The sequence below is a fragment of the Oncorhynchus mykiss genome, chromosome 12 (assembly GCF_057628025.1).
Source record: "Oncorhynchus mykiss isolate SJ-2025 chromosome 12, ASM5762802v1, whole genome shotgun sequence".
Lineage (NCBI taxonomy): Eukaryota > Metazoa > Chordata > Actinopteri > Salmoniformes > Salmonidae > Oncorhynchus > Oncorhynchus mykiss.
Genome location: NC_143033.1, coordinates 33,037,454 through 33,060,540, shown reverse-complemented (window position 1 = coordinate 33,060,540; position 23,087 = coordinate 33,037,454). Strand labels below are relative to the sequence as shown.

Sequence of the window (23,087 nt, the reverse complement as noted above, 5' to 3'; positions counted from 1 at the left end):
TTGATCAAATAACATGGAAAACAACCACTTTTTTGTGCAGTATTCATTTACCATCCTCACAAACCACTTAATGCAAATATACATTACTGTATTGTACATAGGCTGGTCATATAGGTCTGTACCTGTAGACTTTTCATCATCATGAAGAAAAACAATGCACAATACAGTAATTGAGTACATTTAGACATCAAGTGGTTTGTGATGATGTGATGATGTGGCTCAGTTGGTAGAGCATGGCGTTTGCAATGCTACAGTAGGGTTGTGGGTTCGATGGAGGACCAGTATGAAAAAGTGTGAAAATGTATGCACTCACTACTGTAAATTGCTCTGGATAAGAGTTTCTACTAAAATGGAAAAGGAATGAATAGACCATTTAAGTTTTCACATAGAAATAAGTTGTGTTTGCAAAGTATTTCAAGAAATGGGAAAACATATATCAAGCAAGTATTTTCATATTCCTCAAGTATTATCAGATTAACTGTTTTGTACAGATAATTATCAGACTCAAGTTACAAATGCTGGTAGACACTCAAATACAACCCTTTACTAGTCCTGTATTAGTGGACCAATATTGACGTCTTCAGCGCTGACAAATATTCACAGCACCCCCAAACTACTTCCTGTGGCTATGACTGAAACCCTACCAGTGCATCATAACAGATCATGACACATATGAGGGTGTCATAAAGGCATATAACACTTTCAAATAAACTGGAACACCACCCAGATGGGTTGTAATGAGTTGATGCCAAAATAAAAATGCTCAAGGGTCAACGACAGTACAGTAGATATCAGCCAAATGCACTTTTGATTCTGATCCCATTTGATTTCTGTGTGTCTAGACTGTGGCCATTACCCCATCTCTGTTGGCATTGCCTGATCAACTCTTTGGACCTTAATGAATCAGGGGCATGATAAAGTTACATGTACTTGCAATATCTGAGAAGAGCATTTTCGATTCCATGTACTGTAGCCCTACTGTACAGAACATATCTAAGATGGCTTAGTATGTGTCCACAGTGGGCAGTGTCAAATCTTGTCGAGTGGTTTCCGTTCTATGTGTTCTTTCTATGTGTTCTGTGTGTTTGCCAGGCTTGGCAACGAGGTAGTGGTTGAAAGGCAGTGCTTCTGGAGTCTCTGCCAGAAGCTGAAACACCCAGGGGAGGGCACTGAACTGACCAGGGCCTTGCACAATATACTGTTGACAGTTGCCCATCTGCACACTGACCAACCGAAAAGCCAGGGGGACATTTCTATGCCATGGCTCAAATCAAATTGAACAACAGCTTGATGGATTCCTTGATTTGTTTCTGAACATGTTGACAGTACCTTCTTAATACCATAAAGTCACACTCTGAGAAAAAAATATAAAACCATACTCAAGAGCAGTGAAGGCTGTCTCTTTACCAACATGCATCTCATGTCCTAACAAAAATATGTTCAAGTGATTGGAGACATTTACCCTTGTTTCCTCAGCTTGACTGCTCATGTCAATTATTCTACCAGATAGGCTAAAAGTGTCTTGCGTGGCCATCTCTATAATCCTGTCTCGTAAAGTAGCCTAAACAACTAGGCATTGGCTAACCATAGTGACCTGTTAAGCATGTTTGACATGTTCAGCTTTTAATGCCCGTACGAAAAAAGATTGCAGTCAGAGTGTAGTATAACCGCAGTACACTAGAGTGTAGTATAACTGCAGTATGCTGCAAATACTGCGTCCAAAATAACAGTTTATTTACTGCAGTAATTTTGCAGTGTAACTGGAGTTAGAGTGCTGTATAACGTACACTGTAGTTATTATGCAATTACTGCGTCCAAAATAACACAGACGACTGCAGTTACTGCACTATTACTACAGTTTAAAAACGGCAATCTTTTTTTGTAAGGGTGGTGCTAAAAGTAAAACATCTATAAGAATTTCATCGCGGGGCGGGCTGTCAGATGTGATGGAAATGGTCAAAGCACAACCGTTGATCACTGCCGACATCACGTGACTGTCCAGTAAATACACACCGTGAGACAGTGACAGTGCCCGTTCAGTGTTAACCGTGCCTGCCTCCTTCAGGCCCAAGTGTTAGTTAGACTGTGCCAAAATCGCATCCACTTAGGTTATTTTCCAGGAGCGCATCGGTTTGTAAATAAAAATACACCTCCCACCCCCTCCCATACTGACTGTGACTGGCTCCTCCCATACCGGTTAAATGCGCGCTCGGCGCTTCAATTCAGTACAGTGGAAAGCAGTCATGATAGAGGAGCTGTAGAGTTTACAAACTTTAAAGCAGCAAGTATTTCCAAGTCTTGTAATCTGTTTATTCCCGGAGCCACAGTTATGAAGACCATACTTGCTGCCTACTCCGGTGCTCTAAAAGGTAAGATATGCACCCTCATTCAAAATGCACTGCAAACAAATTGCACACAGACTTCAGTCATCCTACCAAGCGGCAGTAATTTGATAATCGGGAGTCATTTTATAATTGGATCATCTCCACTATATTCCAAATCCTGTGTTGGCGTGTAATCCGTTTTCGTGAGATGAAGAAGCAGCTTGCAAAACATAAAAATATGACAGAACTATGGCAGCCCAAAACATAATCAGAAGTTTGTTGGGATGCTGTTTGTTGTGGATGCAATACGTCATTGTCATGTAAGCCATTTGTTCTGAAAGACATCAGATAAGCCAACACATTGGTGTGTTGTGAAAAGTGTATTTGGGCACAGTAGTTTTCATACCTGTTGCTTGTATATTTTTAGGGGTCTGATCTGTGAAGGAAGAGAAGTGAAAAAGTGTACACCAGGGCCTAGTTCAGTAGGCAAATGTGAACGTTGAAGATATACAGTACATATCATGAATAGGGCTTACAAGTTTATTTATTTTACATGCCAGAGAGGCTCAAGTTTGTTCAACATAATATAGTTATATCAGCAACTTTCCACAACGTTGTGCTGAATGCTGCCCAGTAAGGGGCAAGATGTGGGGTCAGTGACTGATTCACTGTGTAGTATCCCTAGTCTACATCAAGTCTTTGACCCCCTGAGGCTGATACTGCCCAGTAGCCCTGATTTCGAAACCCTTAGCATTATTGACTTAATTATGCAAGTGTGGGCCAGAGCGCAGAACGGACAGTGTTGTTTGACAGCACGACACAGTGTTATTTAGTCCATTAAAATTGGTTTATGTGGTTGTGTTGTCCCGTGGCATGGGAAAGATCTGCTGATGAGGCACTATGAGCTTGAGTAGAATAAGCAGTGTCCTCTCAGTGGCTCGCTCTTGTTCTGGTCTGTCACTACTTCTATATACGTCAGTGGAGGACTATCCTCAGTGAATTTCATAAAAAATAGTGAGACATTAAAATTATTATTTTTAGATAATTTTATAATATGTTTATTATAGTTATTTATTAAACACACTGTTGCTATGAAGGTCTACAGTAGCCTCAATGGCACTGTAGGGTAGCACCATGGTGTAGCCGGAGGACAGCTAGTCATTTTCAAGTTTCTTCACCTGTCTATCTTATTTAAAATACATTTTAAAAACTCTGGAACTTCAAAGGTCATTTAAAGGCTTAAAAATCAATTCAGCTATTTTGGCACAGTGACTCACTACCCAAACCAGACCCAAGTAGCCAAGAGACATGATGGCCTTCTACTGCTGTCTTGTGGATGAGCTGGGAATCAGACATATATTTACGTCAATGGATAGATAGACTTCAGATTTCACTTTATATGTATGTCATTCCTATAAGACAAAGTTTTGTTTGGTTTGCTGCATCAGGCTTCGTAGTAGTCACATTGTTTCTGACACGTGTATCTGAATCCCACAGTTCAGTTGTTAGTAGTTACTATCTTGTCTAATCGCTGCAACTCCTGTACGGGCTCGGGAGAGACGAAGGTCAAAAGCCATGCGTCCTCCGAAACACAACACAACACAACCAAGCCGCACTGCTTAACACAGCGCGTATCCAACCTGGAAGCCAGCTGCACCAATGTGTCGGAGGACACACCGTGCACCCGTCGACCTGGTTAGCGTGCACTGTGCCCGGTTTGCCACAGGAGTCGCTAGTGCGCGATGAGACAAGGATATCCCTACCGGCCAAACCCTCCCTAACCCGGACGACGCTAGGCCAATTGTGCGTCGCCCCATGGACCTCCCGGCTGCGACAGAGCCTGGGCGCGAACCTGGAGTCTCTGGTGGCACTGCGATGCAGTGCCCTAGAGGCCCGATCTTACCTTTCTAAGACTAATAGTTTTTGAACTGAAATGTACACTGAGGGTATTATACAATATTTTGCGTTAAGTGTGTGCCCTCTGGCAACTACTCTACTACACCACACAATCCAGGTGTACATGTGTGTTTATACCTGTGTGTGTAACTCTTCACAGTCCTTGCTGTTCCATATGGTGTATTTTTATCTGCTTTTTAAATCCGATTTTACTGCTTGCGTGAGTTACTTGATGTGGAATAATTTTCCATGTAGCCATGGCTCTATGCAGTACTGTGCACCTCCCATAGTCTGTTCTGGACTTGAAGAGACCTCCGGTAGCATGTCTTACAGGGTTTGCATGGGTGTCCGAGCTGTGTGTTAGTAGTTTAAACAGACAGCTGGGCGCATTCAACATTCTTACAAAAACAAGTAGTGATGATGTCAATCTCTCTTCTACTTTAAGCCATGAGTGATTGACATGCATATTATTAATTTTAGTTCTGCGTGTACATTTTAAGGGGCAGTCATGCTGCCCAGAACTCTGGGCCAGTTGTAATTTTCCCAAGTCCCTCTTTGTGGCACCTGACCACACGACTGAGAAGTAGTCCAGGTGCAACAAAACTAGGGCCTGTAGGACCTGCCTTGTTGTTGTTAAGAAGGCCGAGCAGTGCTTTATTATGGGGAGAGGTCTTGCCATCTTAGACAGGTAACTCTCAATCCACAATGGGGTGTAAAGTCATAATGAAGGGCAAGAGACAGGTTAAAGAAGCATTTTTAAGCCTTGAGACAATTGAGACATGGGTGTGTGCCATTCAGAGAGCGAATGGGCAAGATACAAGTTTTGCCAGGTGCACGCACTGGTTTGAGTGTGTCAAAAACGGCTGGATATTACACTCAACAGCTTCCCCTGTGTATCAAGAATAGTCCACCACCCAAAGGATATCCAGCCAACTTGACACAACTGTGGGAAGCATTGGCGTCAACATGGGCTAGTATCCCTGTTGAATGCCTTCGACACCTCGTAGAGTCCATGGCCCGACTAATTGAGGCTGTTCTGAGGGCAAAAGGGGCGGTGCAACTCTATTAGGAAGGTGTACTTAATATTTCGTACACTCCGTGTACATGTAGCTGTCAGGACTGTGGCTCTGCTCTTTATGAGTAGTGATCAGACCATGGTGGTAAGTGGCTCTGTCTCTATAGCAATTGCAGTGGCATGAGGAATTTGACGTGATCTGTGATGTTTATTGCTTGTGGTCTGTTTGATCACGACGCTTTGTGAGGGATGAACATTTTGTTAATTTTCTCTCTAGTGTCTAATCTAATGTCCCTTGTTTGTGTGTATTTGTCAGACTTCGAGAACCTGGGAAAAAGATTGACAGTTTATTATTTTCATATTCTAGTCTTCTCACTGACTGCAACTGACTTAATCGATTGATGTGGATGTACTGTACAGTGACTCATTTATGACCCTGTCTATCTTCTCTAGGCACAGGTTATAGCATCCTCTCGTCCCTGCAGGACCTGCCCTCCTCTCCATGGCCTGCCCTTCGATCCAAGATGGAGAAACATCTTCAGGTCATCGCAGTTCTTCAGTGGGTCATCTCCTTCCTCGCCATGGGTGAGTATGTGACTGGATCTCTGTGTGGCTCTAACTTCACTAAACAAAAATATAAACACTACATGTCAAGTGTTGGTCCCATGTTTTATGAGCTGAAATAAAAGATTGAAATGTTCCAGACGCACAAAGCTTTTTTCTCTCAAATGTTGTGCACAAATGTTGTGCACATCCACCTAACAGGTGTAGCATATCAAGAAGCTGATTAAACAGCATGATCATTACACAGGTGCACCTTGTGCTGGGGACAATAAAAGGCCACTCTAAAATGTGCAGTTTTGTCACAACATAATGCCACAGATGACCCAAGTTTTGAGGGCGTGTGCAATTGGCATGCTGACTGCAGGAATGTCCAACATAGCTGTTGCCAGATAATTGAATGTTCAATTCTATCCATAAGCCGCCTCCAATGTTGTTTAGAGAATTTGGCAGTAAGTCCAACTGGCCTCACAACCGCAGACCACGTGTAACCACACCAGCCCAGGACCTCCACATCCGGCTACTTCACCTGCAGGAATATCTGAGACCAGCCACCCGGATAGCTGATTAAACTGTGGGTTTGCACAACCAAAGAATTTCTGCACAAACTGTCAGAAACCGTCTCAGGGAAGCTGATCTGCGTGCTCGTCGTACTTACCGGGGTCTTGACCTGTCTGCAGTTCAGGAGGCAAATGCTCACCTTTGATGGCCACTGGCATGCTGGAGAAGTGTGCTCTTTACGGATAAATCCCAGTTCAACTGGGCAGATGGCAGACTGTGTCGTGTGGGCAAGTGATTTGCTAATGTCAATGTTGTGAACAGTGTCCCATGGTGGGGTTATGGTATGGGCAGACATAAGCTATTGACAATGAACACAGTTGCATTTTATCGATGGCAATTTGAATGCGCAGAGATACCTTGATGAGATCCTGAGGCCTATTGTTGTGCCATTCATCTACCACCAACACCTTATGTTTCAGCATGATAGTGCACGGTCGCAAGGATCTGTACACAATTCTTGGAAGCTGAAAATGTCACAATTCTTCCTTGGCCTGACATGTCACCCGTTGAGCATGTTTGAGATGCTCTGAATCTGTGTACGACAGTGTGTTCCAGTTCCTGCTAATATCCAGCAACTTTGCACAGCCATTGAAGAGGAGTGGGACAACATTCCACAGGCCACAATCAATAGCCTGATCAAACCTATGTGAAGAAGATCTGTTGCGTTGCATGAGGCGAGTGGTGGTCATACCAGTTACTGACTGGTTTTCTGATACCTTAAAAAGGCAGGGGCATGTATCTGCGACCAACAGATGCATATCTGTATTCCCATTCATGTGAAATCCATAGATTAGGGCCAAATGAATTTATTTCAATTGACTGATTTCCTTAAATGAACTAACTCGTAAAATCTTAATTTGTTGCGTTTTTATATTTTTGTTCAATATTGTAGTTACTGAAGGATATAGTGGCCCTGTGGTTTCATACTGTAAGTCTCCAACAAGGACATCAAGCCTGTAAGCTTGCTCTCTTATTACAAGAGATTTTCTGAGAATTAAATGATTCATTGGTGGGCCGTAGAGATGTTTCTGTTAGTTTGTATGTCCCAGAATTTCAGATTGCAGTATACATTTATGGTGTTTGTGTGGAAATAAGGGATAAGGAGAATGTTGCATTTGAAAAATAAATATTTAGTGAAGTGTGGTACAGTGCAGGTGCTGAATAGCTGTTCCTCTGCTCTCTCTCCTATCTGACCACATAGGCATCAGCTGCACTGTGCTGTTAATCTACATGTTTTGCACAGACCTCTGGGTGATCGCTGCCATGTACACTACCTGGCTAATCTTCGACTGGAACACCCCCAAACAAGGCAAGTACCACGGTCACTCAAACCGGCTCTTAATACTGGTCAGGTTGAGAGGGTTTTCCCCCGTCAGCCCAGGGATTTGAACTGGCAACCTTTCGGCTCCTTGCTTAACTTAATGGCTGCCGTTGCCCTATTGTGGTTAAATTGTGCCCTTCTATACAGTGCCTTCAAAGTATTCAGACCCCTTGACTTTTTCCACATTTTGTTAGGTTACAGCCTTATTATAAAATGTATTGCATTGTTTTTTTTACCCCTCAATCTACACACGATACCCCATAATGACGAAGCAAAAACATGTTTAGAAATGTTTGCTAATTTATTACAAATAAGAACCGGAAATATCACATTTAAATAAGTATTCAGACTCTTTACTCAGTGCTTTGTTGAAGCACCTTTGGCAGCAATTACAGCCTCAAGTCTTTTTGGGTATGATGCTACAAGCTTGGCGCACCTGTATTTTGAAGTTTCTTCTATGCAGATCCTCTAAAGCTGTCAGGTTCGAGGTGGAGCGTTGCTACACAGCTATTTTCAGGTCCCTCCAGAGATGTTCAAGTCCGGGCTCTGGCTGGGCCACTCAAGGACATTCAGAAACTTGCTCTGGAGCAGGTTTTCATCAAGGATCTCTGTACTTTGCTCAGTTTACCTTTTTATCTGAATCCTGACTAGTCTCCCAGTCCCTGCCGCTGAAAAACATCCCCACCGCATGATGCTGCCACCACCATGCACCATCCCTACGGTGTAGCCAGGTTTCCTCCAGACGGAACGCTTGGCATTCAGGCCAAAGAGTTCAACCTTGGTTTCATCAGAACAGAGAATCTTGTTTCTCATGGTCTCAGTCTTCAGGTGCCTTTTGGCAAACTCCAAGCGGACTGTCATGTTTCTTTTACAGAGTGGCTGTCTGGCCTTCTGGCCACTCTAGCATGAAGGCCTGATTGGTGGAGTTCTGCAGAGATGGTTGTCACCTCCTTGACCAATGTCTCTTTCTTTTGATTTTTCCCATGATGTTAAGCAAATAGGCACTGAGTTTGAAGGTAGGCCTTGAAATACATCCACGGGCACACCTCCAATTGACTCAAATGATGTCAATTAGCCTATCAGAAGCTTATAAAGCATGACATAATTTTCTGCAATTTTTCAAGCTGTTTAAAGGCACAGTCAACTTAGTGTATGTAGACTTCTGACCCACTGGAATTGTGATACAGTGAAATAATATCTGTGAACAATTGTTGGAAAAATTACTTGTCATGTACAAAGTACTAACCGACTTGCCAAAGCTATAGTTTGTTAACAAGAAATTTGTGGAGGGTCATTTCAGGATGAGCCTGCAGGAAGGGTACCAAATGAGGGAGGCAGATGTCTTCCCTGTAACGCACAGCGTTGAGATTGACTGCAATGACAACAAGCTCAGTCCGATGAAGCTGTGACACACCGCCCCAGCCCTCAGTCTAGCCTCTCTCAGCCTATTGCGGACAGTCTGAACACTGATGGAGGAATTGCGCGTTCCTGTTTTAATTCGGGCAGCTGTTGCCATCCTGTCCCGTGGTGTGATGTTCGGCTGTACCGATCCTGTGCAGGTGTTTGTTACACGTTACTGCGAGGACGATCAGCTGTCCATCCTGTCTCCCTGTAGCGCTGTCTTAGGAGTCTCACAGTACGGACATTGCAATTTTATTGCCCTGGCCACGTGCAGTCCTCATGCCTCCTTGCAGCATGCATAAGGCAAGTTCACGCAGATGAGCAGGGACCCTGGGCATCTTTCTTTATTTTATTTTTTTCAGAGTCAGTAGAAAGGCCTCTTTAGTGTCCTAATGTTTCTTAACTGTGACCTTAATTGCCTACTGTCTGTAAGCTGTTAGTGTCTTAACGTTCCACAGGTGCATGTTCATGAATTGTTTATGGTTCATTGAACAAGCATGGGAAGCCGTGTTTAAACCCTTTACAATGAAGATCTGTGAAGTTATTTGGATTTTTACAAATAATTATTTTGCTAAGTTTATATACATACACTACCATTCAAAGGTTTTGGGTGACTTAGAAACGTCCTTGTTTTTGAAAGAAAAGCTATTTTTTAAATTTTAATATCGCATCAAATTGATCAGAAATACAGTGTTGACATTGTTATTGTTGTAAATGACTATTGCAGCTGGAAACGTAAGATTCTTTTATTTTTGTACGACTATGTAGATATTCCACAAATAATCAGCAGTTTCCAGCAACAATAGTCATTTGCAACATTAACAATGTCTACACTGTATTTCTGATCAATTTGATGTTATTTTAAATGGACATAAAATAAGCTTTTCTTTCAAAAACAAGGACATTTGTTACCCCAAACTTTTGAACGTGTGTGTGTGACACACCTACTCATTCAAGGGTTTTTCTTTAATTTCACTATTTTCTACATTGTAGAATAATAGTGAAGACATCAATACTATGAAATGTAGTAAACAAAAAGTGTTAAACAAATCTAAATAATATTTGAGATTCTTCAAAGTAGCTACACTTTGGCTTTATGACAGTTTGCACACTCTTGGCATTCTCTCAACCAGCTTCACCTGAAATGCTTTTCCAACAGTCTTGAAGAAGTTCCCACATATGCTGAGCACTTGTTGGCTGCTTTTCCTTCACTCTGTGGTCCAACTCATCCCTAACTATCTCAATTGGGTTGAGGTTGGGTGATTGCGGCGGCAAGGTTGTCTGATGCAGCACTCCATCACTCTCATACTAAGCACAAACTAGATGGGATGGCGTATCGCTGCAAAATGCTGTGGTAGCTATTGTGCTTAAGTGTGCCTTGACTTCTAAATAAATCGCTGACTGTGTCACCAGCAAAGCGCCCCCACACCATCGCACCTCCTCCGCCATGCTTCACGGTGGGAACCACACATGCGGAAAACATCCGCTCAACTGCGTCTCACAAAGACACGGCAGTTGGAACCAAAAATCCATCAGACCAAATTACAGATTTCCACCGGTCTAATGTCCATTGGTTGTGTTTCTTGGACCAAGCAAGTCTCTTATTGGTGTTCCTTAGTAGTGGTTTCTTTGCAGCAAGTCAACAATGAAGGCCTGATTCATGCAGTCTCCTCTGAACAGTTGATGCTGAGATACGTCTGTTACTTGAACTCTGTGAAGCATTTATTTGGGCTGCAATCTGAATGTGCAGTTTTTCTAATTAACATATCATCTGCAGCAGAGGTAACTCTGGGTCTTTCTTTCCTGTGGCGGTCCTCATGAGAGCCAGTTTCATCATAGCGCTTGATGGTTTTTGTGACTGAACTTGAAGACACTTTCAAAGTTCTTGAAATGTTCTGTATTGACTGTCTTAAAGTAATGATGGACTGTCATTTCTCTTTGCTTATTTTAGCTCTTCTTGCCATTAATATGGACTTGGTCTTTTACCAAATAGGGTTATCTTGTCACTACAGAACTGATTGGCTTAAACGCATTAAGAAGGAAAGAAATTCCACAAACTAACTTTTAACAAGGCACACCTGTTAATTGAAATTCATTCCAGGTGACTACCTCCATGAAGCTGGTTGAGAGAATGCCAAGTGTGCAAGGCTGTCATCAAGGCAAAGGATGGCTACATGTATTCTTCAAACATATTTTGATTTGTTTTGTACTTTTATGGTTACTACATGATTCCATATGTCTATTTCACAGTTTTAATGTCTTTATTATTCTACAATGTGTAAATCTAAAGAAAAACACTTGAATGTGTAGGTGTGTCCAAACGTTTGACTGGTAGTGTGTGTGTGAAACTGATGTAATTTCAGAAGCAGTGGTTTGTGTCTGTGACCATAAGGAGCTGTGCTGGGAAATTGAGTTAATTGGCACTATGTTACTGTTTATTTACATGAATCATTATGTGGGTTACATGATTTATTATTCTGACTGGAGATCTATCCTTTACCTCGGTTTTCTCAGGTGGCAGGAGGTCCTCTTGGGTGAGGAACTGGACTGTGTGGACTTACTTCAGAGATTACTTTCCCATCAGGGTGAGTGGAAAAGAATAGGCCTAACATTTTAAAGGTATAGTGTGTGAATTTACGTGTGTGTGTAATTTGGGAATGGGCCATTCAGTGCTATGTAGCATCTTGACCTCTTATATTGGAGGATGTATAAACAAATAAAAGTGGGATGGTTTTCACTTGTCAGTGTGTATGCGGTGTCATAAGGCCAGATAATTAGGTTTGCTATCAAACTGGAAATTTGTGATGGAATACAACATAGATATGCCTGCCTGTACAGATGCTAAAATGTGCTTTTTCTGGTCAGATACAAAGTTGAAGAGCATCAATAGTTTTTATTGAATATTGTGTGATGTAGCACAAGCTTGACGATAACCTGTTCCCTGATGATGCAATAAGGAGTTGACGTGTCAGTTGAAAGGATAGGCTTTGCCCCGCCTGATAGGCAACAGCTCATCGCTGAGTTTTTTTTATTTAAAAAAAATGTGTATTGCGCTCCTCCGCACCTGGAGATTGTTGGGAGACAAGTTCTCTTGGTATCCTAACAGCAAGCATTTTTTTGCCTTCAGATTTTTTGGCAAGTTCCTCTTGTGCTTTCTCGCACTGCCCTCCTGACCAAGCTGAGTTGTTTGTATGCTTTCACACTCCTCATGAATATCAATGAACCAACGGCATTCAAATTACATCTGCTATGTTTAATTGTCCTTCCGTTCAGCTATTTAAGTGTTTTAAAATGGAGCATTTTAGAAACATTAACCCTACAATAAATGTTTTACCATACAACCTTTTTCACTCATACATAGAAAGTATAGTCAAAGGCTCTTAAAGCGAAGCCAGATATGGTCACCAATTTAAGAATAAAGGTAGTCTTAACCATAATGACTCAATTATTGACAGTTAACAGCCAGGGGGGATTCAAGTGTGTGTTACCTCTGGAGCTTGGACTGAGCACTGACTGTTTCTGTCGGAGTGTCTTGATTACTTATTTGCATCAAGTAGCTCTGACGCAAACTGAATAAGATGGCTGTGTTTGATAACATGTCTCTGCATCGATTTGAGACTTACAGTATTGTCATTTTTTGGGTTGGTAATCAGGATGATGTTTTGTGATGTGGAGTTAAGGGGCTTCAATTGTAGGGTTTTCTGACTCAAAGACAGGTATTGGTAGGGCTTGAGACACATTAGAAACTTCATGTCAACATCCTGCTTCAGATGAATGGTTGCTTAACTTGTCTTAGCTTGTGCAACTAATGCAGTTGGATGTCAGCTGGTAGTCAGGCCTGGCTGGTGTCAGTGCATGCAGGGACGGTGGCTTACATCTTGCAGTGCCAGCAAGGGCTCCTTCTCTCTTCCACTTACTGCATGTATGTTATCAAATACAGCGGTGGCCGGTTATTGGTTGAATAACTGGGGCACAAGGTGGTTGGAGTTGTCAACAAAGCAGCATGACACAAATATAATCAAGTTTTCAAACTAGTTTTTAATTATAAAAAAAAACAAAAACATTTATCCGATTTGAGCAACAGCATAAATGCACAAACTGAATAACCACTGCTACACATGCTGCCACTGTTTTTTAAAACAGATTAGATTATACTATTTAGAACGAGCAGTCCGCTCACAAAAGATTGAGTGCTGAAAAGTTGAAAGTTAACTGGCTAGCGCATCATGCTTTGTGACATTGTTAGCTAGCCAGTTAACTTTCATTCTGAAATAACTTCATATTTCCGAGTTCGTCAGATATTAGTTTAGAAAGACTTAAAATTGGCATTGGAGCTTTCTAGCTGCTTATCAAAGGTACACTACATGACAAATTATGTGGACACCTGCTCATCGAGCATCTCATTGCAAAATCATGGGCATTAATATGGAGAAGGCCCCCCTTCTGCTGCAATAACAGCCTCCACTCTTCTGGGAAGCCTTCCACCAGAAGTTGAAACATTGCTTCAGGGACTTGCTTCCATTCAGCCTCGAGCATTAGTGAGGTCGGGCACTAATGTTGGTCGATTAGGCTTGGCTCGCTGTCTGCATTTCAATTCATCCCAAAGGAGGTCGATGGGGTTGAGGTAAAGGCTCTGTGCAGGCCAGTCAAGTTCTTCCACACGGATCTTGACAAAGCATTTCTGTATGGACCTCTCTTTGCATTGGGCATTCTGGAAGCACAGAATCATCTAGAATGTCATCATATGCTGTAGCATTAAGATTTCCCTTCACTGGAATTAAGGGGACTTGCCAAAACCATGAAACAGCCCCAGACCGTTATTCCTCCTCCACCAAACTTTACCGTTGACACTATGCAATGGGGCAGGTCGCTTTCTTCTGGCATTCACCAAATCCAGATTCGTCCGTCGGACTGTCAGATGGTGAAGTGTGATTTCATCCCTCCAGGGAAGGCGTTTCCACTAGTCCAGGGTCCGATGGCGGCAAGCTTTACACCCAGCCAGCCGACGCTTGGCATTGCGCACGGTGAGCTTAGGCTTGTGTGTGGCTGCTCGGCCATGGAAACCCATTTAATTTCATGAAGCTCCCGGCAAACAGTTCTTGTGCTGACGTTGCTTCCAGAGGCCGTTTGGAACTCAGTAGAGTGTTGCAATCGAAGACAGACACTTTTTACACGCTTCAGCACTCTGCGGTCCTATTCTGTGAGCTTGTGTGGCCTACCACTTTGTGGCTGAGCCATTGTCGCTCCAAGAGAATTCTTGTCGGTTATTGTCACTGCCGTGTATATCCCACCCCAAGCAGATATCACGACGGCCCTCAGAGTCCAGTGAAGTTCCTTATGTAAACTGGAAACCATACAGTGGGGCAAAAAAGTATTTAGTCAGCCACCAATTGTGCAAGTTCTGGGACTGTTGCTGGGCAACATGGACTTTCATCTCCCTCCAAAGATTTTCTATGGGGTTGAGATCTGGAGATTGGCTAGGCCACTCCAGGACCTTGAAACGCTTCTTACGAAGCCACTCCTTCGTTGCCCGGGTGGTGTGTTTGGGATCATTGTCATGCTGAAAGACCCAGCCACGTTTCATCTTCAATGCCCTTGCTGATGGAAGGATGTTTTCACTCAATCTCACGATACATGGCCCCATTCATTCTTTCCTTTACACGGATCAGTCGTCTTGGTCCCTTTGCAGAAAAATATTTGTTTCATCTGACCATATGACATTCTCCCCATCTTCTTCTGGATCATCCAAATGCTCTCTAGCAAACTTCAGACGGGCCTGGACATGTACTGGCTTAAGTAGGGGGACACGTCTGGCGGCGTAGTGTGTTACTGATGGTAGGCGTTTGTTACTTTGGTCCCAGCTCTCTGCAGGTCATTCACTAGGTCCCTCGTGTGGTTCTGGTATTTTTGCTCACCGTACTTGTGATCATTTTGACCCCACGGGGTGAGATCTTGCGTGGAGCCCCAGATCGAGGGAGATTATCAGTGGTCTTGTATGTCTTCCATTTCCTAATAATTGCTCCCACAATTGATTTCTTCAAACCAAGCTGCTTACCTATTGCAGATTCAGTCTTCCCAGCCTGGTGCAGGTCTACAATTTTGTTTCTGGTGTCCTTTGACAGCTCTTTGGTCTTGGCCATAGTGGAGTTTGGAGTGTGACTGTTTGAGTTTGTGGACAGGTGTCTTTTATACTGATAAGTTAAAACAGGTGCCATTAATACAGGTAACGAGTGACAGGACGGAGGAGCCTCTTAAAGAAGAAGTTACAGGTCTGTGAGAGCCAGAAATCTTGCTTGTTTGTAGGTGACCAAATACTTATTTTCCACCATGATTTGCAAATTCATTAAAAATCCTACAATGTGGCTTTCTGGATTATATTTTATTTTTGCTCATTTTGTCTGTCATAGTTGAAGTGTACCTATGATGAAAATTACAGGCCTCATCTTTTTAAGTGGGAGAACTTGTACAATTGGTGGCTGACTAAATACTTTTTTGCCCCACTCTACTTGCACATTCATCTTCTGCACATCTACCATTTCAGTGTTTAATTGCTATAATGTAATTACTTCGCCACCATGGCCTATTTTATTACCTTAACTCCCTTATCTTACGTCATTTGCACTCACTGTAGAACCTTTTGTTCTACTGTATTATTGACTATGTTTTGTTTATCCCATGTGTAACTCTGTGTTGTATGTGTCACACTGCTTTGCTTTATCTTGGCCAGGTAGCAGTTGCAAATTAGAACTTGTTCTCAACTACGGTAGCCTACCTGGTTAAATAAAGGTGAAATAAAAAAACATGTTCTTATTCCATCCCTTTAAATTTGTGGGATTTAGGTAGTCGTTGTGGAATTGTTAGATATTACTGCACTGTCGGAACTAGAAGCACAAGCAGTTCGCTACACTCCAATTAACATCTGCTTGATTTAGACCTTTCCAATTTACAATAACAGCATTTACAGTTGACCAGGGCCGCTCTAGCAGGGCAGAAGTATTGCATCTCTGTAATGGAACTACTGTTCACACTATCTGCCCTGTGAACCGTAACTCCATCGACTACCTCCTCTCTCAGAATGGAACTGGCTTCTACTCCTGCATTGCTTGCTGTTTGTGATTTTAGGCTGGCTTTCTGTACAGCACTTTGAGATATCAGCTGATGTAAGAATTGTATTTTATTTAGTGGAAACGTGTGTCTGGGATGTTTACCTGCACATCACATGTTATTGCCTTATTTGCCTGTAAACTATTTTATTACTTGAGCGCAAAAGATGCATCATATCAGGGCTAAAATGATAAGCTGTTCCATTTTCAGGAAAATAGTCTTAACACATCCTCTAAACCTCCTCTCCTCTGAGACTGGTGTGATAGTACAGTCTAATCATGTCTCTTTTTGTCAACTTTTTTTCCAGCTCATCAAGACACATAACTTGCCGCCCAGCCGAAACTACATCTTTGGGTACCACCCCCACGGGATCTTCTCTTTCGGAGCCTTCTGTAACTTCGGGACTGAGGCCACTGGATTCTCCAAGAAGTTCCCGGGCATCAAGCCTTCTCTTGCCACCCTGGCTGGAAACTTCCGGATGCCAGTCCTTAGAGACTATCTCATGTCTGGGGGTGAGATGGTTTCTGGGAGTTTTGTCCCTCTGAAGAGGCTGCCTCTTCTCTCTTTAAACTGCTGATAACAGCCCTTTAGCTACAGACTGTAATTTGGCAGAACTCTTGAGCTTTGACCTATTACGCAGCCAGGACGAAACAGCCAGCCTCTGTCTACCAACCTGTATTTGCTGAGCTCGCTATTGTAGGGAGCTGCTTCTGTCAAAAGCTAACAGTGCAGGGTATCTTAATTTGGTCATTTAGAGTAGTATTGCAGTGCAATGTCAAATTTACAGCAATAATATGTGTGTCTGTGCTCAACCAGTATGCTTTTTCTCTTAAATAATGTCTACTGAAAACAGACTTTATGGTTTGGTCTTTGGGCCCATGTTTGATTGCTGAGCCTAACCCCATTCTCTCCCATGCGTTAGGTATCTGCCCAGTGAACCGTAACTCCATCGACTACCTCCTCTCTCAGAATGGAACTGGCAACGCAGTGGTCATCGTTGTCGGGGGAGCAGCAGAATCTCTGGACTGTGCTCCAGGCATGAATTCTGTCACCCTGAATAACCGCAAGGGATTTGTGAGGCTGGCCCTCCAGCAAGGGTGAGAGTAGAGCGCAAACACAAATCCTGGCTACACACATATACACTACATGAGCAATAGTATGTAGTCACCTGCTCGTTGAACATCTCATTTCAAAATCATGGCCATTAATATGGAGTGGGTCCCCCCCTTTGTTGCTTTAACAGCCACCACTCTTCTGGGAAGGCTTTCCAATAGATGTTGGAACATTGCTGCATGGACTTTCTTCCATTCAGAGCATGAGTGAGGTTGGGCGATTAGGCCTGGGAAGTCGGTGTTCCAATTCATCCTAAAGGTGTTCGATGGGGTTGAGGTCAGGGCTCTTTGCAGGCCAGTCAAGTTCTTCCATACCGATCTCGACAAACCATTTCTGTATGAACCTCACTTTGGTCACGGGGATATTGTCTTGCTGAAACAGGAATGGGCCTTCCCCAAACTGTTACCACAAAGTTGGAAGCATTGAATCGTTTAGAATGTCATTGTATGCTGTAGCTTTAAGATTTCCCCTCACTGGAACTAACTAGTCCGAACCATAAAAAAAACAACAAAAAAAAACAGCCACTGACCATTATTCCTCTTCCACCAAACTTTACAGTTGGTGCTATGCATTGGGGCAGGTAGCGTTCTCCTGGTATCCGCCGAACCCAGATTCGTCTGTCGGACTGCCAGAATGGTAAAGTGTGGTGATTCACTCCAGAGAACCTGTTTCCACTGCTTCAGAGTCCAATGGTGGTGCTCTTTACACCACTCCAGCCAATGCTGGAAGGTTGATGCTGAAATTGCCAAATCGCCAAATCAACTCATTTGAAGGGGTGTCCGCATACTTATTTGTATAAAGTGTACCTCTGTTACACATCAATTGATCTGACTACATGGTGTTTGTTTTTATGGAAGACATCTCATCGGGCAGCACAGACATGGGTGTCATTATGACCAATTGGATTGAATCGAGAGAATTGGCTCAACAATAGGTTTATTCGGCACCAGGGTTGGGTTAAGTCTAAAAATTATATTATAAATTCTATTTAATTAAAATTCCAGGTCAATCTTTGAATTCAGACATTAATTTCCTCTCAATTTCAATGTTAGAATTTGAATCCTTGGAATTGACCTAATGCAATATTATCCCTGAAAATTCCAATTTCCTCAGGCTTTCAGGCTGATCATGTCATTGTTCAGACAACCTAGCTATATTGAAATTATTTAAATTGCAGTCAATTTGTGATACTAAGTTTATTAACTGCAAAATGTACAAATATTGAATTCTAATTGAATTCAAAGTCAAAACGGTCTAATTTCAACATTGTTGAAATTATATTGAATTCAATGTAAATTCTTCACTTCATGGGTGAATTTAATTGGAATTTTAAATTGGAATTGACCACAACCCTGATTGGCACACACTTACTCGTGTGGTAATTGGTCCTCAATTGCTCAGAGCTCCTCCTGGCATAGAGTACACACACCCGGGTCAAGGCCAAAGGATAGACTCCATCAGATTGACTCCTGAGAACACTGTTTCAGCACACTGAGTGAGCTGGCATAGACCAGATCAGACTAACTGGGAATCCCACTCTACTCCAGGGCCATTAGGCTGCCATTTTGACTTGCTCAACTTATCCAAACAAGCCTACTTCAGTGATAAATATTGTCTGATGGTGGATTGTAGATATGCTGGTTCAGTGTCTTAAAGGTTGTATAAAATGTTATGTAGAGTAGACCCTCATTCATGACAACCTTCGATAACATGCATGATTGCTAATTTCCCCTGGCATGTACAGTACGTATCTGGGTCACTGGCTCATATTTTTAGGACCTCCTAAGACAAGTGGCATGTAGGCCTATGTTACCCTGGCTAAATGCTTCCCAAAGGTTCCTTTTCTAAATTCCTCATAATGTGTTTTCATGACAGATGATGAAATAATTAGAGCAGGGAAGCTTCAAAACAAGTCAGCTTATCATTCAGAGATCAGATGATATCCATTATGCCCTATGAGTAACTTCTGAAGACTAATGTAAACCCTTGCTCTCTGTCAGGTCTGACCTGGTGCCGGTCTACTCCTTTGGGGAGAACAATGTGTACAAGCAGGTGATCTTTGAGGAGGGAACCTGGTGTCGGCTAGCTCAGAAGCGGCTGCAGAAGATTCTGGGGTTTGCTCCCTGTCTGTTCCATGGCTGTGGCCTCTTCTCTGACTCCTGGGGAATGGTGCCTTACAATAAACCCATCACCACCATCGGTGAGAACCCTCTCCAAGACCCCACTGAAAGTATCTCACAGGCATTTAGTTTCTGGTAGTGATCCAGTCCATGTATTTGATGCTATTCTCTCTGTTCCTGCCATTATTATGAGCCATCCTCCCTTTAGCCATCTATCTTATTGATCTTATCTATCAAAATATATGCTCAACTCAAATTGTTCTGTCAGCCAGGATCTGTAGATTATTGTCCATCTGTAAAAATCTTCAGTAATTACAATGCTAGGTCGGGGTTATGGTTACTACCAAGCAGTTCAAGGTCAACTCTTGCTCCTCTGTGTTAACAGAACCATCCACACAGTCAACATTTTCTCTCCCCTGCATCAAGGCCATGTTCATGTTAAATGTTGCAGTTTGTCAAACCAAAAAGTTAAATGTCAGTTGATTTTTGCGGATATTGATTTTTACCCCCTTCTCTTAGTGGGTGAACCGATCACAGTACCAAAGGTTGAGGAGCCTACTCGGGATATGGTGGAACTGTACCATGCCATGTACATCAAGTCCCTCAGGAGCCTCTTTGACAAGTATAAGACCCGCTTCGGATTGAAAGAGAGTGACATCCTGCACATCCAATGAGAAAAGAGTGAGCGGGACCCCCTCGGAACCTCAGAACTGTGGCAGCTGTTTGTTCAGCCTCGACACCCCATTCACGTGCATGGATCTGATTGATTGTCTCTGGAATTCAATCGATATACATAAAGTTGTGGGTGTGTAATAAACCCACCCGCGCTCTCATCCTCGTCCAGTATACAAGGCTCACGTCCCTACTCCACTCAGGGTGAAAATGGCAGGTTTTAATGTTTTAGGTTGCTTTACTATTCCGCCTGACCTAGTCCTTGCCAATAGCAAAGTTGACTATCTTAAATGTCTCCGAATGGAGTCTCTTCAGCGTATGCCACATTTCTAGATATGTTCCATGACAGAAGAGATGAGGGAGTATAGTTTGATAAGATACGATCACTTGCTTTCATGTGCAGTGGAACTCCCACTAGGTGGCACTAGAAGGCTATATATACATATACACACACACACACACACACAAGCACCATGTTTGTTTCCCTCATGTATCCATGTAGTTGTCCCATATATTAGGCCCTAAAAAAAGTTCAATATCAGATGTTTTGAGGCCTTTATTTATTTTTTGCTAAATGCACAAACAATGCAATTGTAATGGTATGGCCTCACTCAGAAGTTAATATAGTGTGGTAATTGAGCCAAAGAACTGATGGGTGTCCCCTCCCAGCACACGCATACTTAATTGAAACTGGAAGGAAGTAATTCTAATGGATTTAGATTGTGTACATGTGTTTATAGGATGCTACTAACTATTGTATTATGTAAATAAGAAAAAACCTGTCCTCCCTTGTCCAATGGAACAATTTTTTTTTCTTCCATAAATTTATATATTGATGCACTTTTTGTAATTTGTTACAACCCTCTGAGGTATTGCACTAAAATGTGCCTTAGGAATTTTTCAATGTCACATTTTTATTGACTGGGCTGCAGAGTGTTTAGTGCCTTGATGCCCTATGTACTGTAGTTGTTGATGATTTTGATGTAAAAACAATTCTTCCTCCACACAGAGGGCAGATCAGTGATGAATGTCATGAAAATACACTTATTGTGGGGTTCTACTCAATTGAGTAAAATGGTAAATGTACAGTATAAGGGTTTTTCTATCACACATTTGGATTAGAGTTAAAAGTCAAACTCCCATGGTAATTTCCAAGAAGTGTTAGCGAAATTACTGAGACTTGATATGCCATCATCCTGCCAATTATCTTAGGTGCAGAACTGTTTGTATATTATGCAAGATGAAAAGACTACAATTAATTTGCAATGTGGTGAAATGTTGAGGTTGGTGATGAGTGCTAAATAGAAGTGTCATTTGAAATGCAAATTCTTCTAGCTTCAACATTAACTTCTTGTAAAGGGCAATAAACATCTCTCTCTTAACTCATGTGCAATAAACAGCAGCCAAGGCATTGAAGTTGTGAATGAATAGCTTGAGCAAAATCTGTCTACTTAAATGAAACTTTTTGTTTTTAGAATAAAACTTAACATGCCTTCGTAAACATGTGTTCTTCCTGTCATCACATCATAGACACAACATTGCATCTTTTCAGTGTTTTGTATTTTATTAGGATCCCCTGAAGCAGCAGCTACTCTTCCTGGGGTCCACACAAAACATAAAACATGACATAATACAGAACATCATTAGTGCTGTTCTTGTCTAAAGACATAAGGACAATTGAAACAAAGAGGTCCTAAGGACTGTTGCATGAATACATTAGTACAAACACACTGAACAGAAATATAAATATGTTGTAGTGGTGCCTGGAGAAGTGGGGCCTGTGTGAAGGAAAGGTGCCCTGTGTGAAAAATCCTTTTTTAGATGTCATTCTCAAAACCACAAAAAAAAAAACTTCTAAGTTCACAACAATCCTTAAACCACATCAGAAGACCATGTTTGAGATCTGGGAAAAACTGAAAAAATATATTTTTGGAGGGTGTAGTTGCATTTTAATTCAATTGAGCAATACAAATGCCCTCCCCATTAATATAAATCAGTATTATACCTTTGTCAGTTAGGCCTAAATTGCAGTCAACATTTAATTGGGAAGGTTTTTTGGGAAAGTCATTAAATATTTATGAAAACAGTGTATGATTACTAAATTCCGCATCGCAAATAGCCTACTAACCAACACTTCGGACCAAACATTTTCAATATCTGTTTTGCATACCCATTGTTGCCTTAGTTATCATTTACTGGTAGATATGTTAATGGTCTCCTACTTAAAAACTCTACACCCCCAAGGGCTTAATGAGGAGGACCTTGTATGTTTCTTGTAGTGCTGTCTATTCACACTAGGAGTCCCTCCCCATCCCCAAACTGTTGTATATTCCCAATTCTATGTGACATATGGATGGTCAATTTTTGAAACTATTCTATATATTCCTTGTTAATATGCATTGACTCCCTATTTTCTAGTCTCTAATTAACTATCTGCTTGCACAGCTTGCGCCTGTTACACACAGAAGGTGTTTTAAGCACAGTACATGTCAAAGGTTTGGACACACCTACTCATTCCAGAGTTGTTCTTTATTTTTACTATTTTCTACATTGTAGAAGAATAGTGAAGACATTGAAACGATTAAATAACACATATGGAATCATGTATTAACCAAAAGAGTGTTGGAGAGTGATGGAGTGCTGCATCAGATGACCTGGCCTCCACAATCACCCAACCTCAACCCTATTGAGATGATTTGGGATGAGTTGGACAGCAGAGTGAAGGAAAAGCAGCAAACAAGTGCTCAGCATATGTGGGAACTCCTTCAAAACTGTTGGAAAAGCATTCCAGGTGAAACTGGTTGAGAGAATGCCAAGAGTGTGCAAAGCTGTTATCAAGGCAAAGGGTGGATACTTGGAAGAATCTAAAATCAAAAATATATTTTGATTTGTTGAACACTTTTTTGGTTACTACATGATTCCATATGTGTTATTTCATTGTTTGGATGTCTTTACTACATTTCTACATTGTAGAGAAAAACTTTGGAATGAGTAGGTGT

At 42.0% G+C, this 23,087-nt stretch overlaps 1 protein-coding gene across 1 annotated transcript; it reads left to right on the top strand.

Moving 5' to 3' along the window:
- Positions 1-1,921: 1,921 nt before the first annotated feature.
- LOC110537459 (diacylglycerol O-acyltransferase 2) lies at positions 1,922-21,589 on the top strand. The gene is made up of 8 exons (XM_021623520.3): positions 1,922-2,369; positions 5,689-5,820; positions 7,559-7,666; positions 11,594-11,664; positions 16,491-16,695; positions 17,106-17,280; positions 19,297-19,496; positions 19,936-21,589. The coding sequence occupies exons 1-8, from the start codon at positions 2,330-2,332 to the stop codon at positions 20,088-20,090; spliced, it is 1,086 nt and encodes a 361-aa protein (XP_021479195.2). The 5' UTR covers positions 1,922-2,329; the 3' UTR covers positions 20,091-21,589.
- Positions 21,590-23,087: the final 1,498 nt, after the last annotated feature.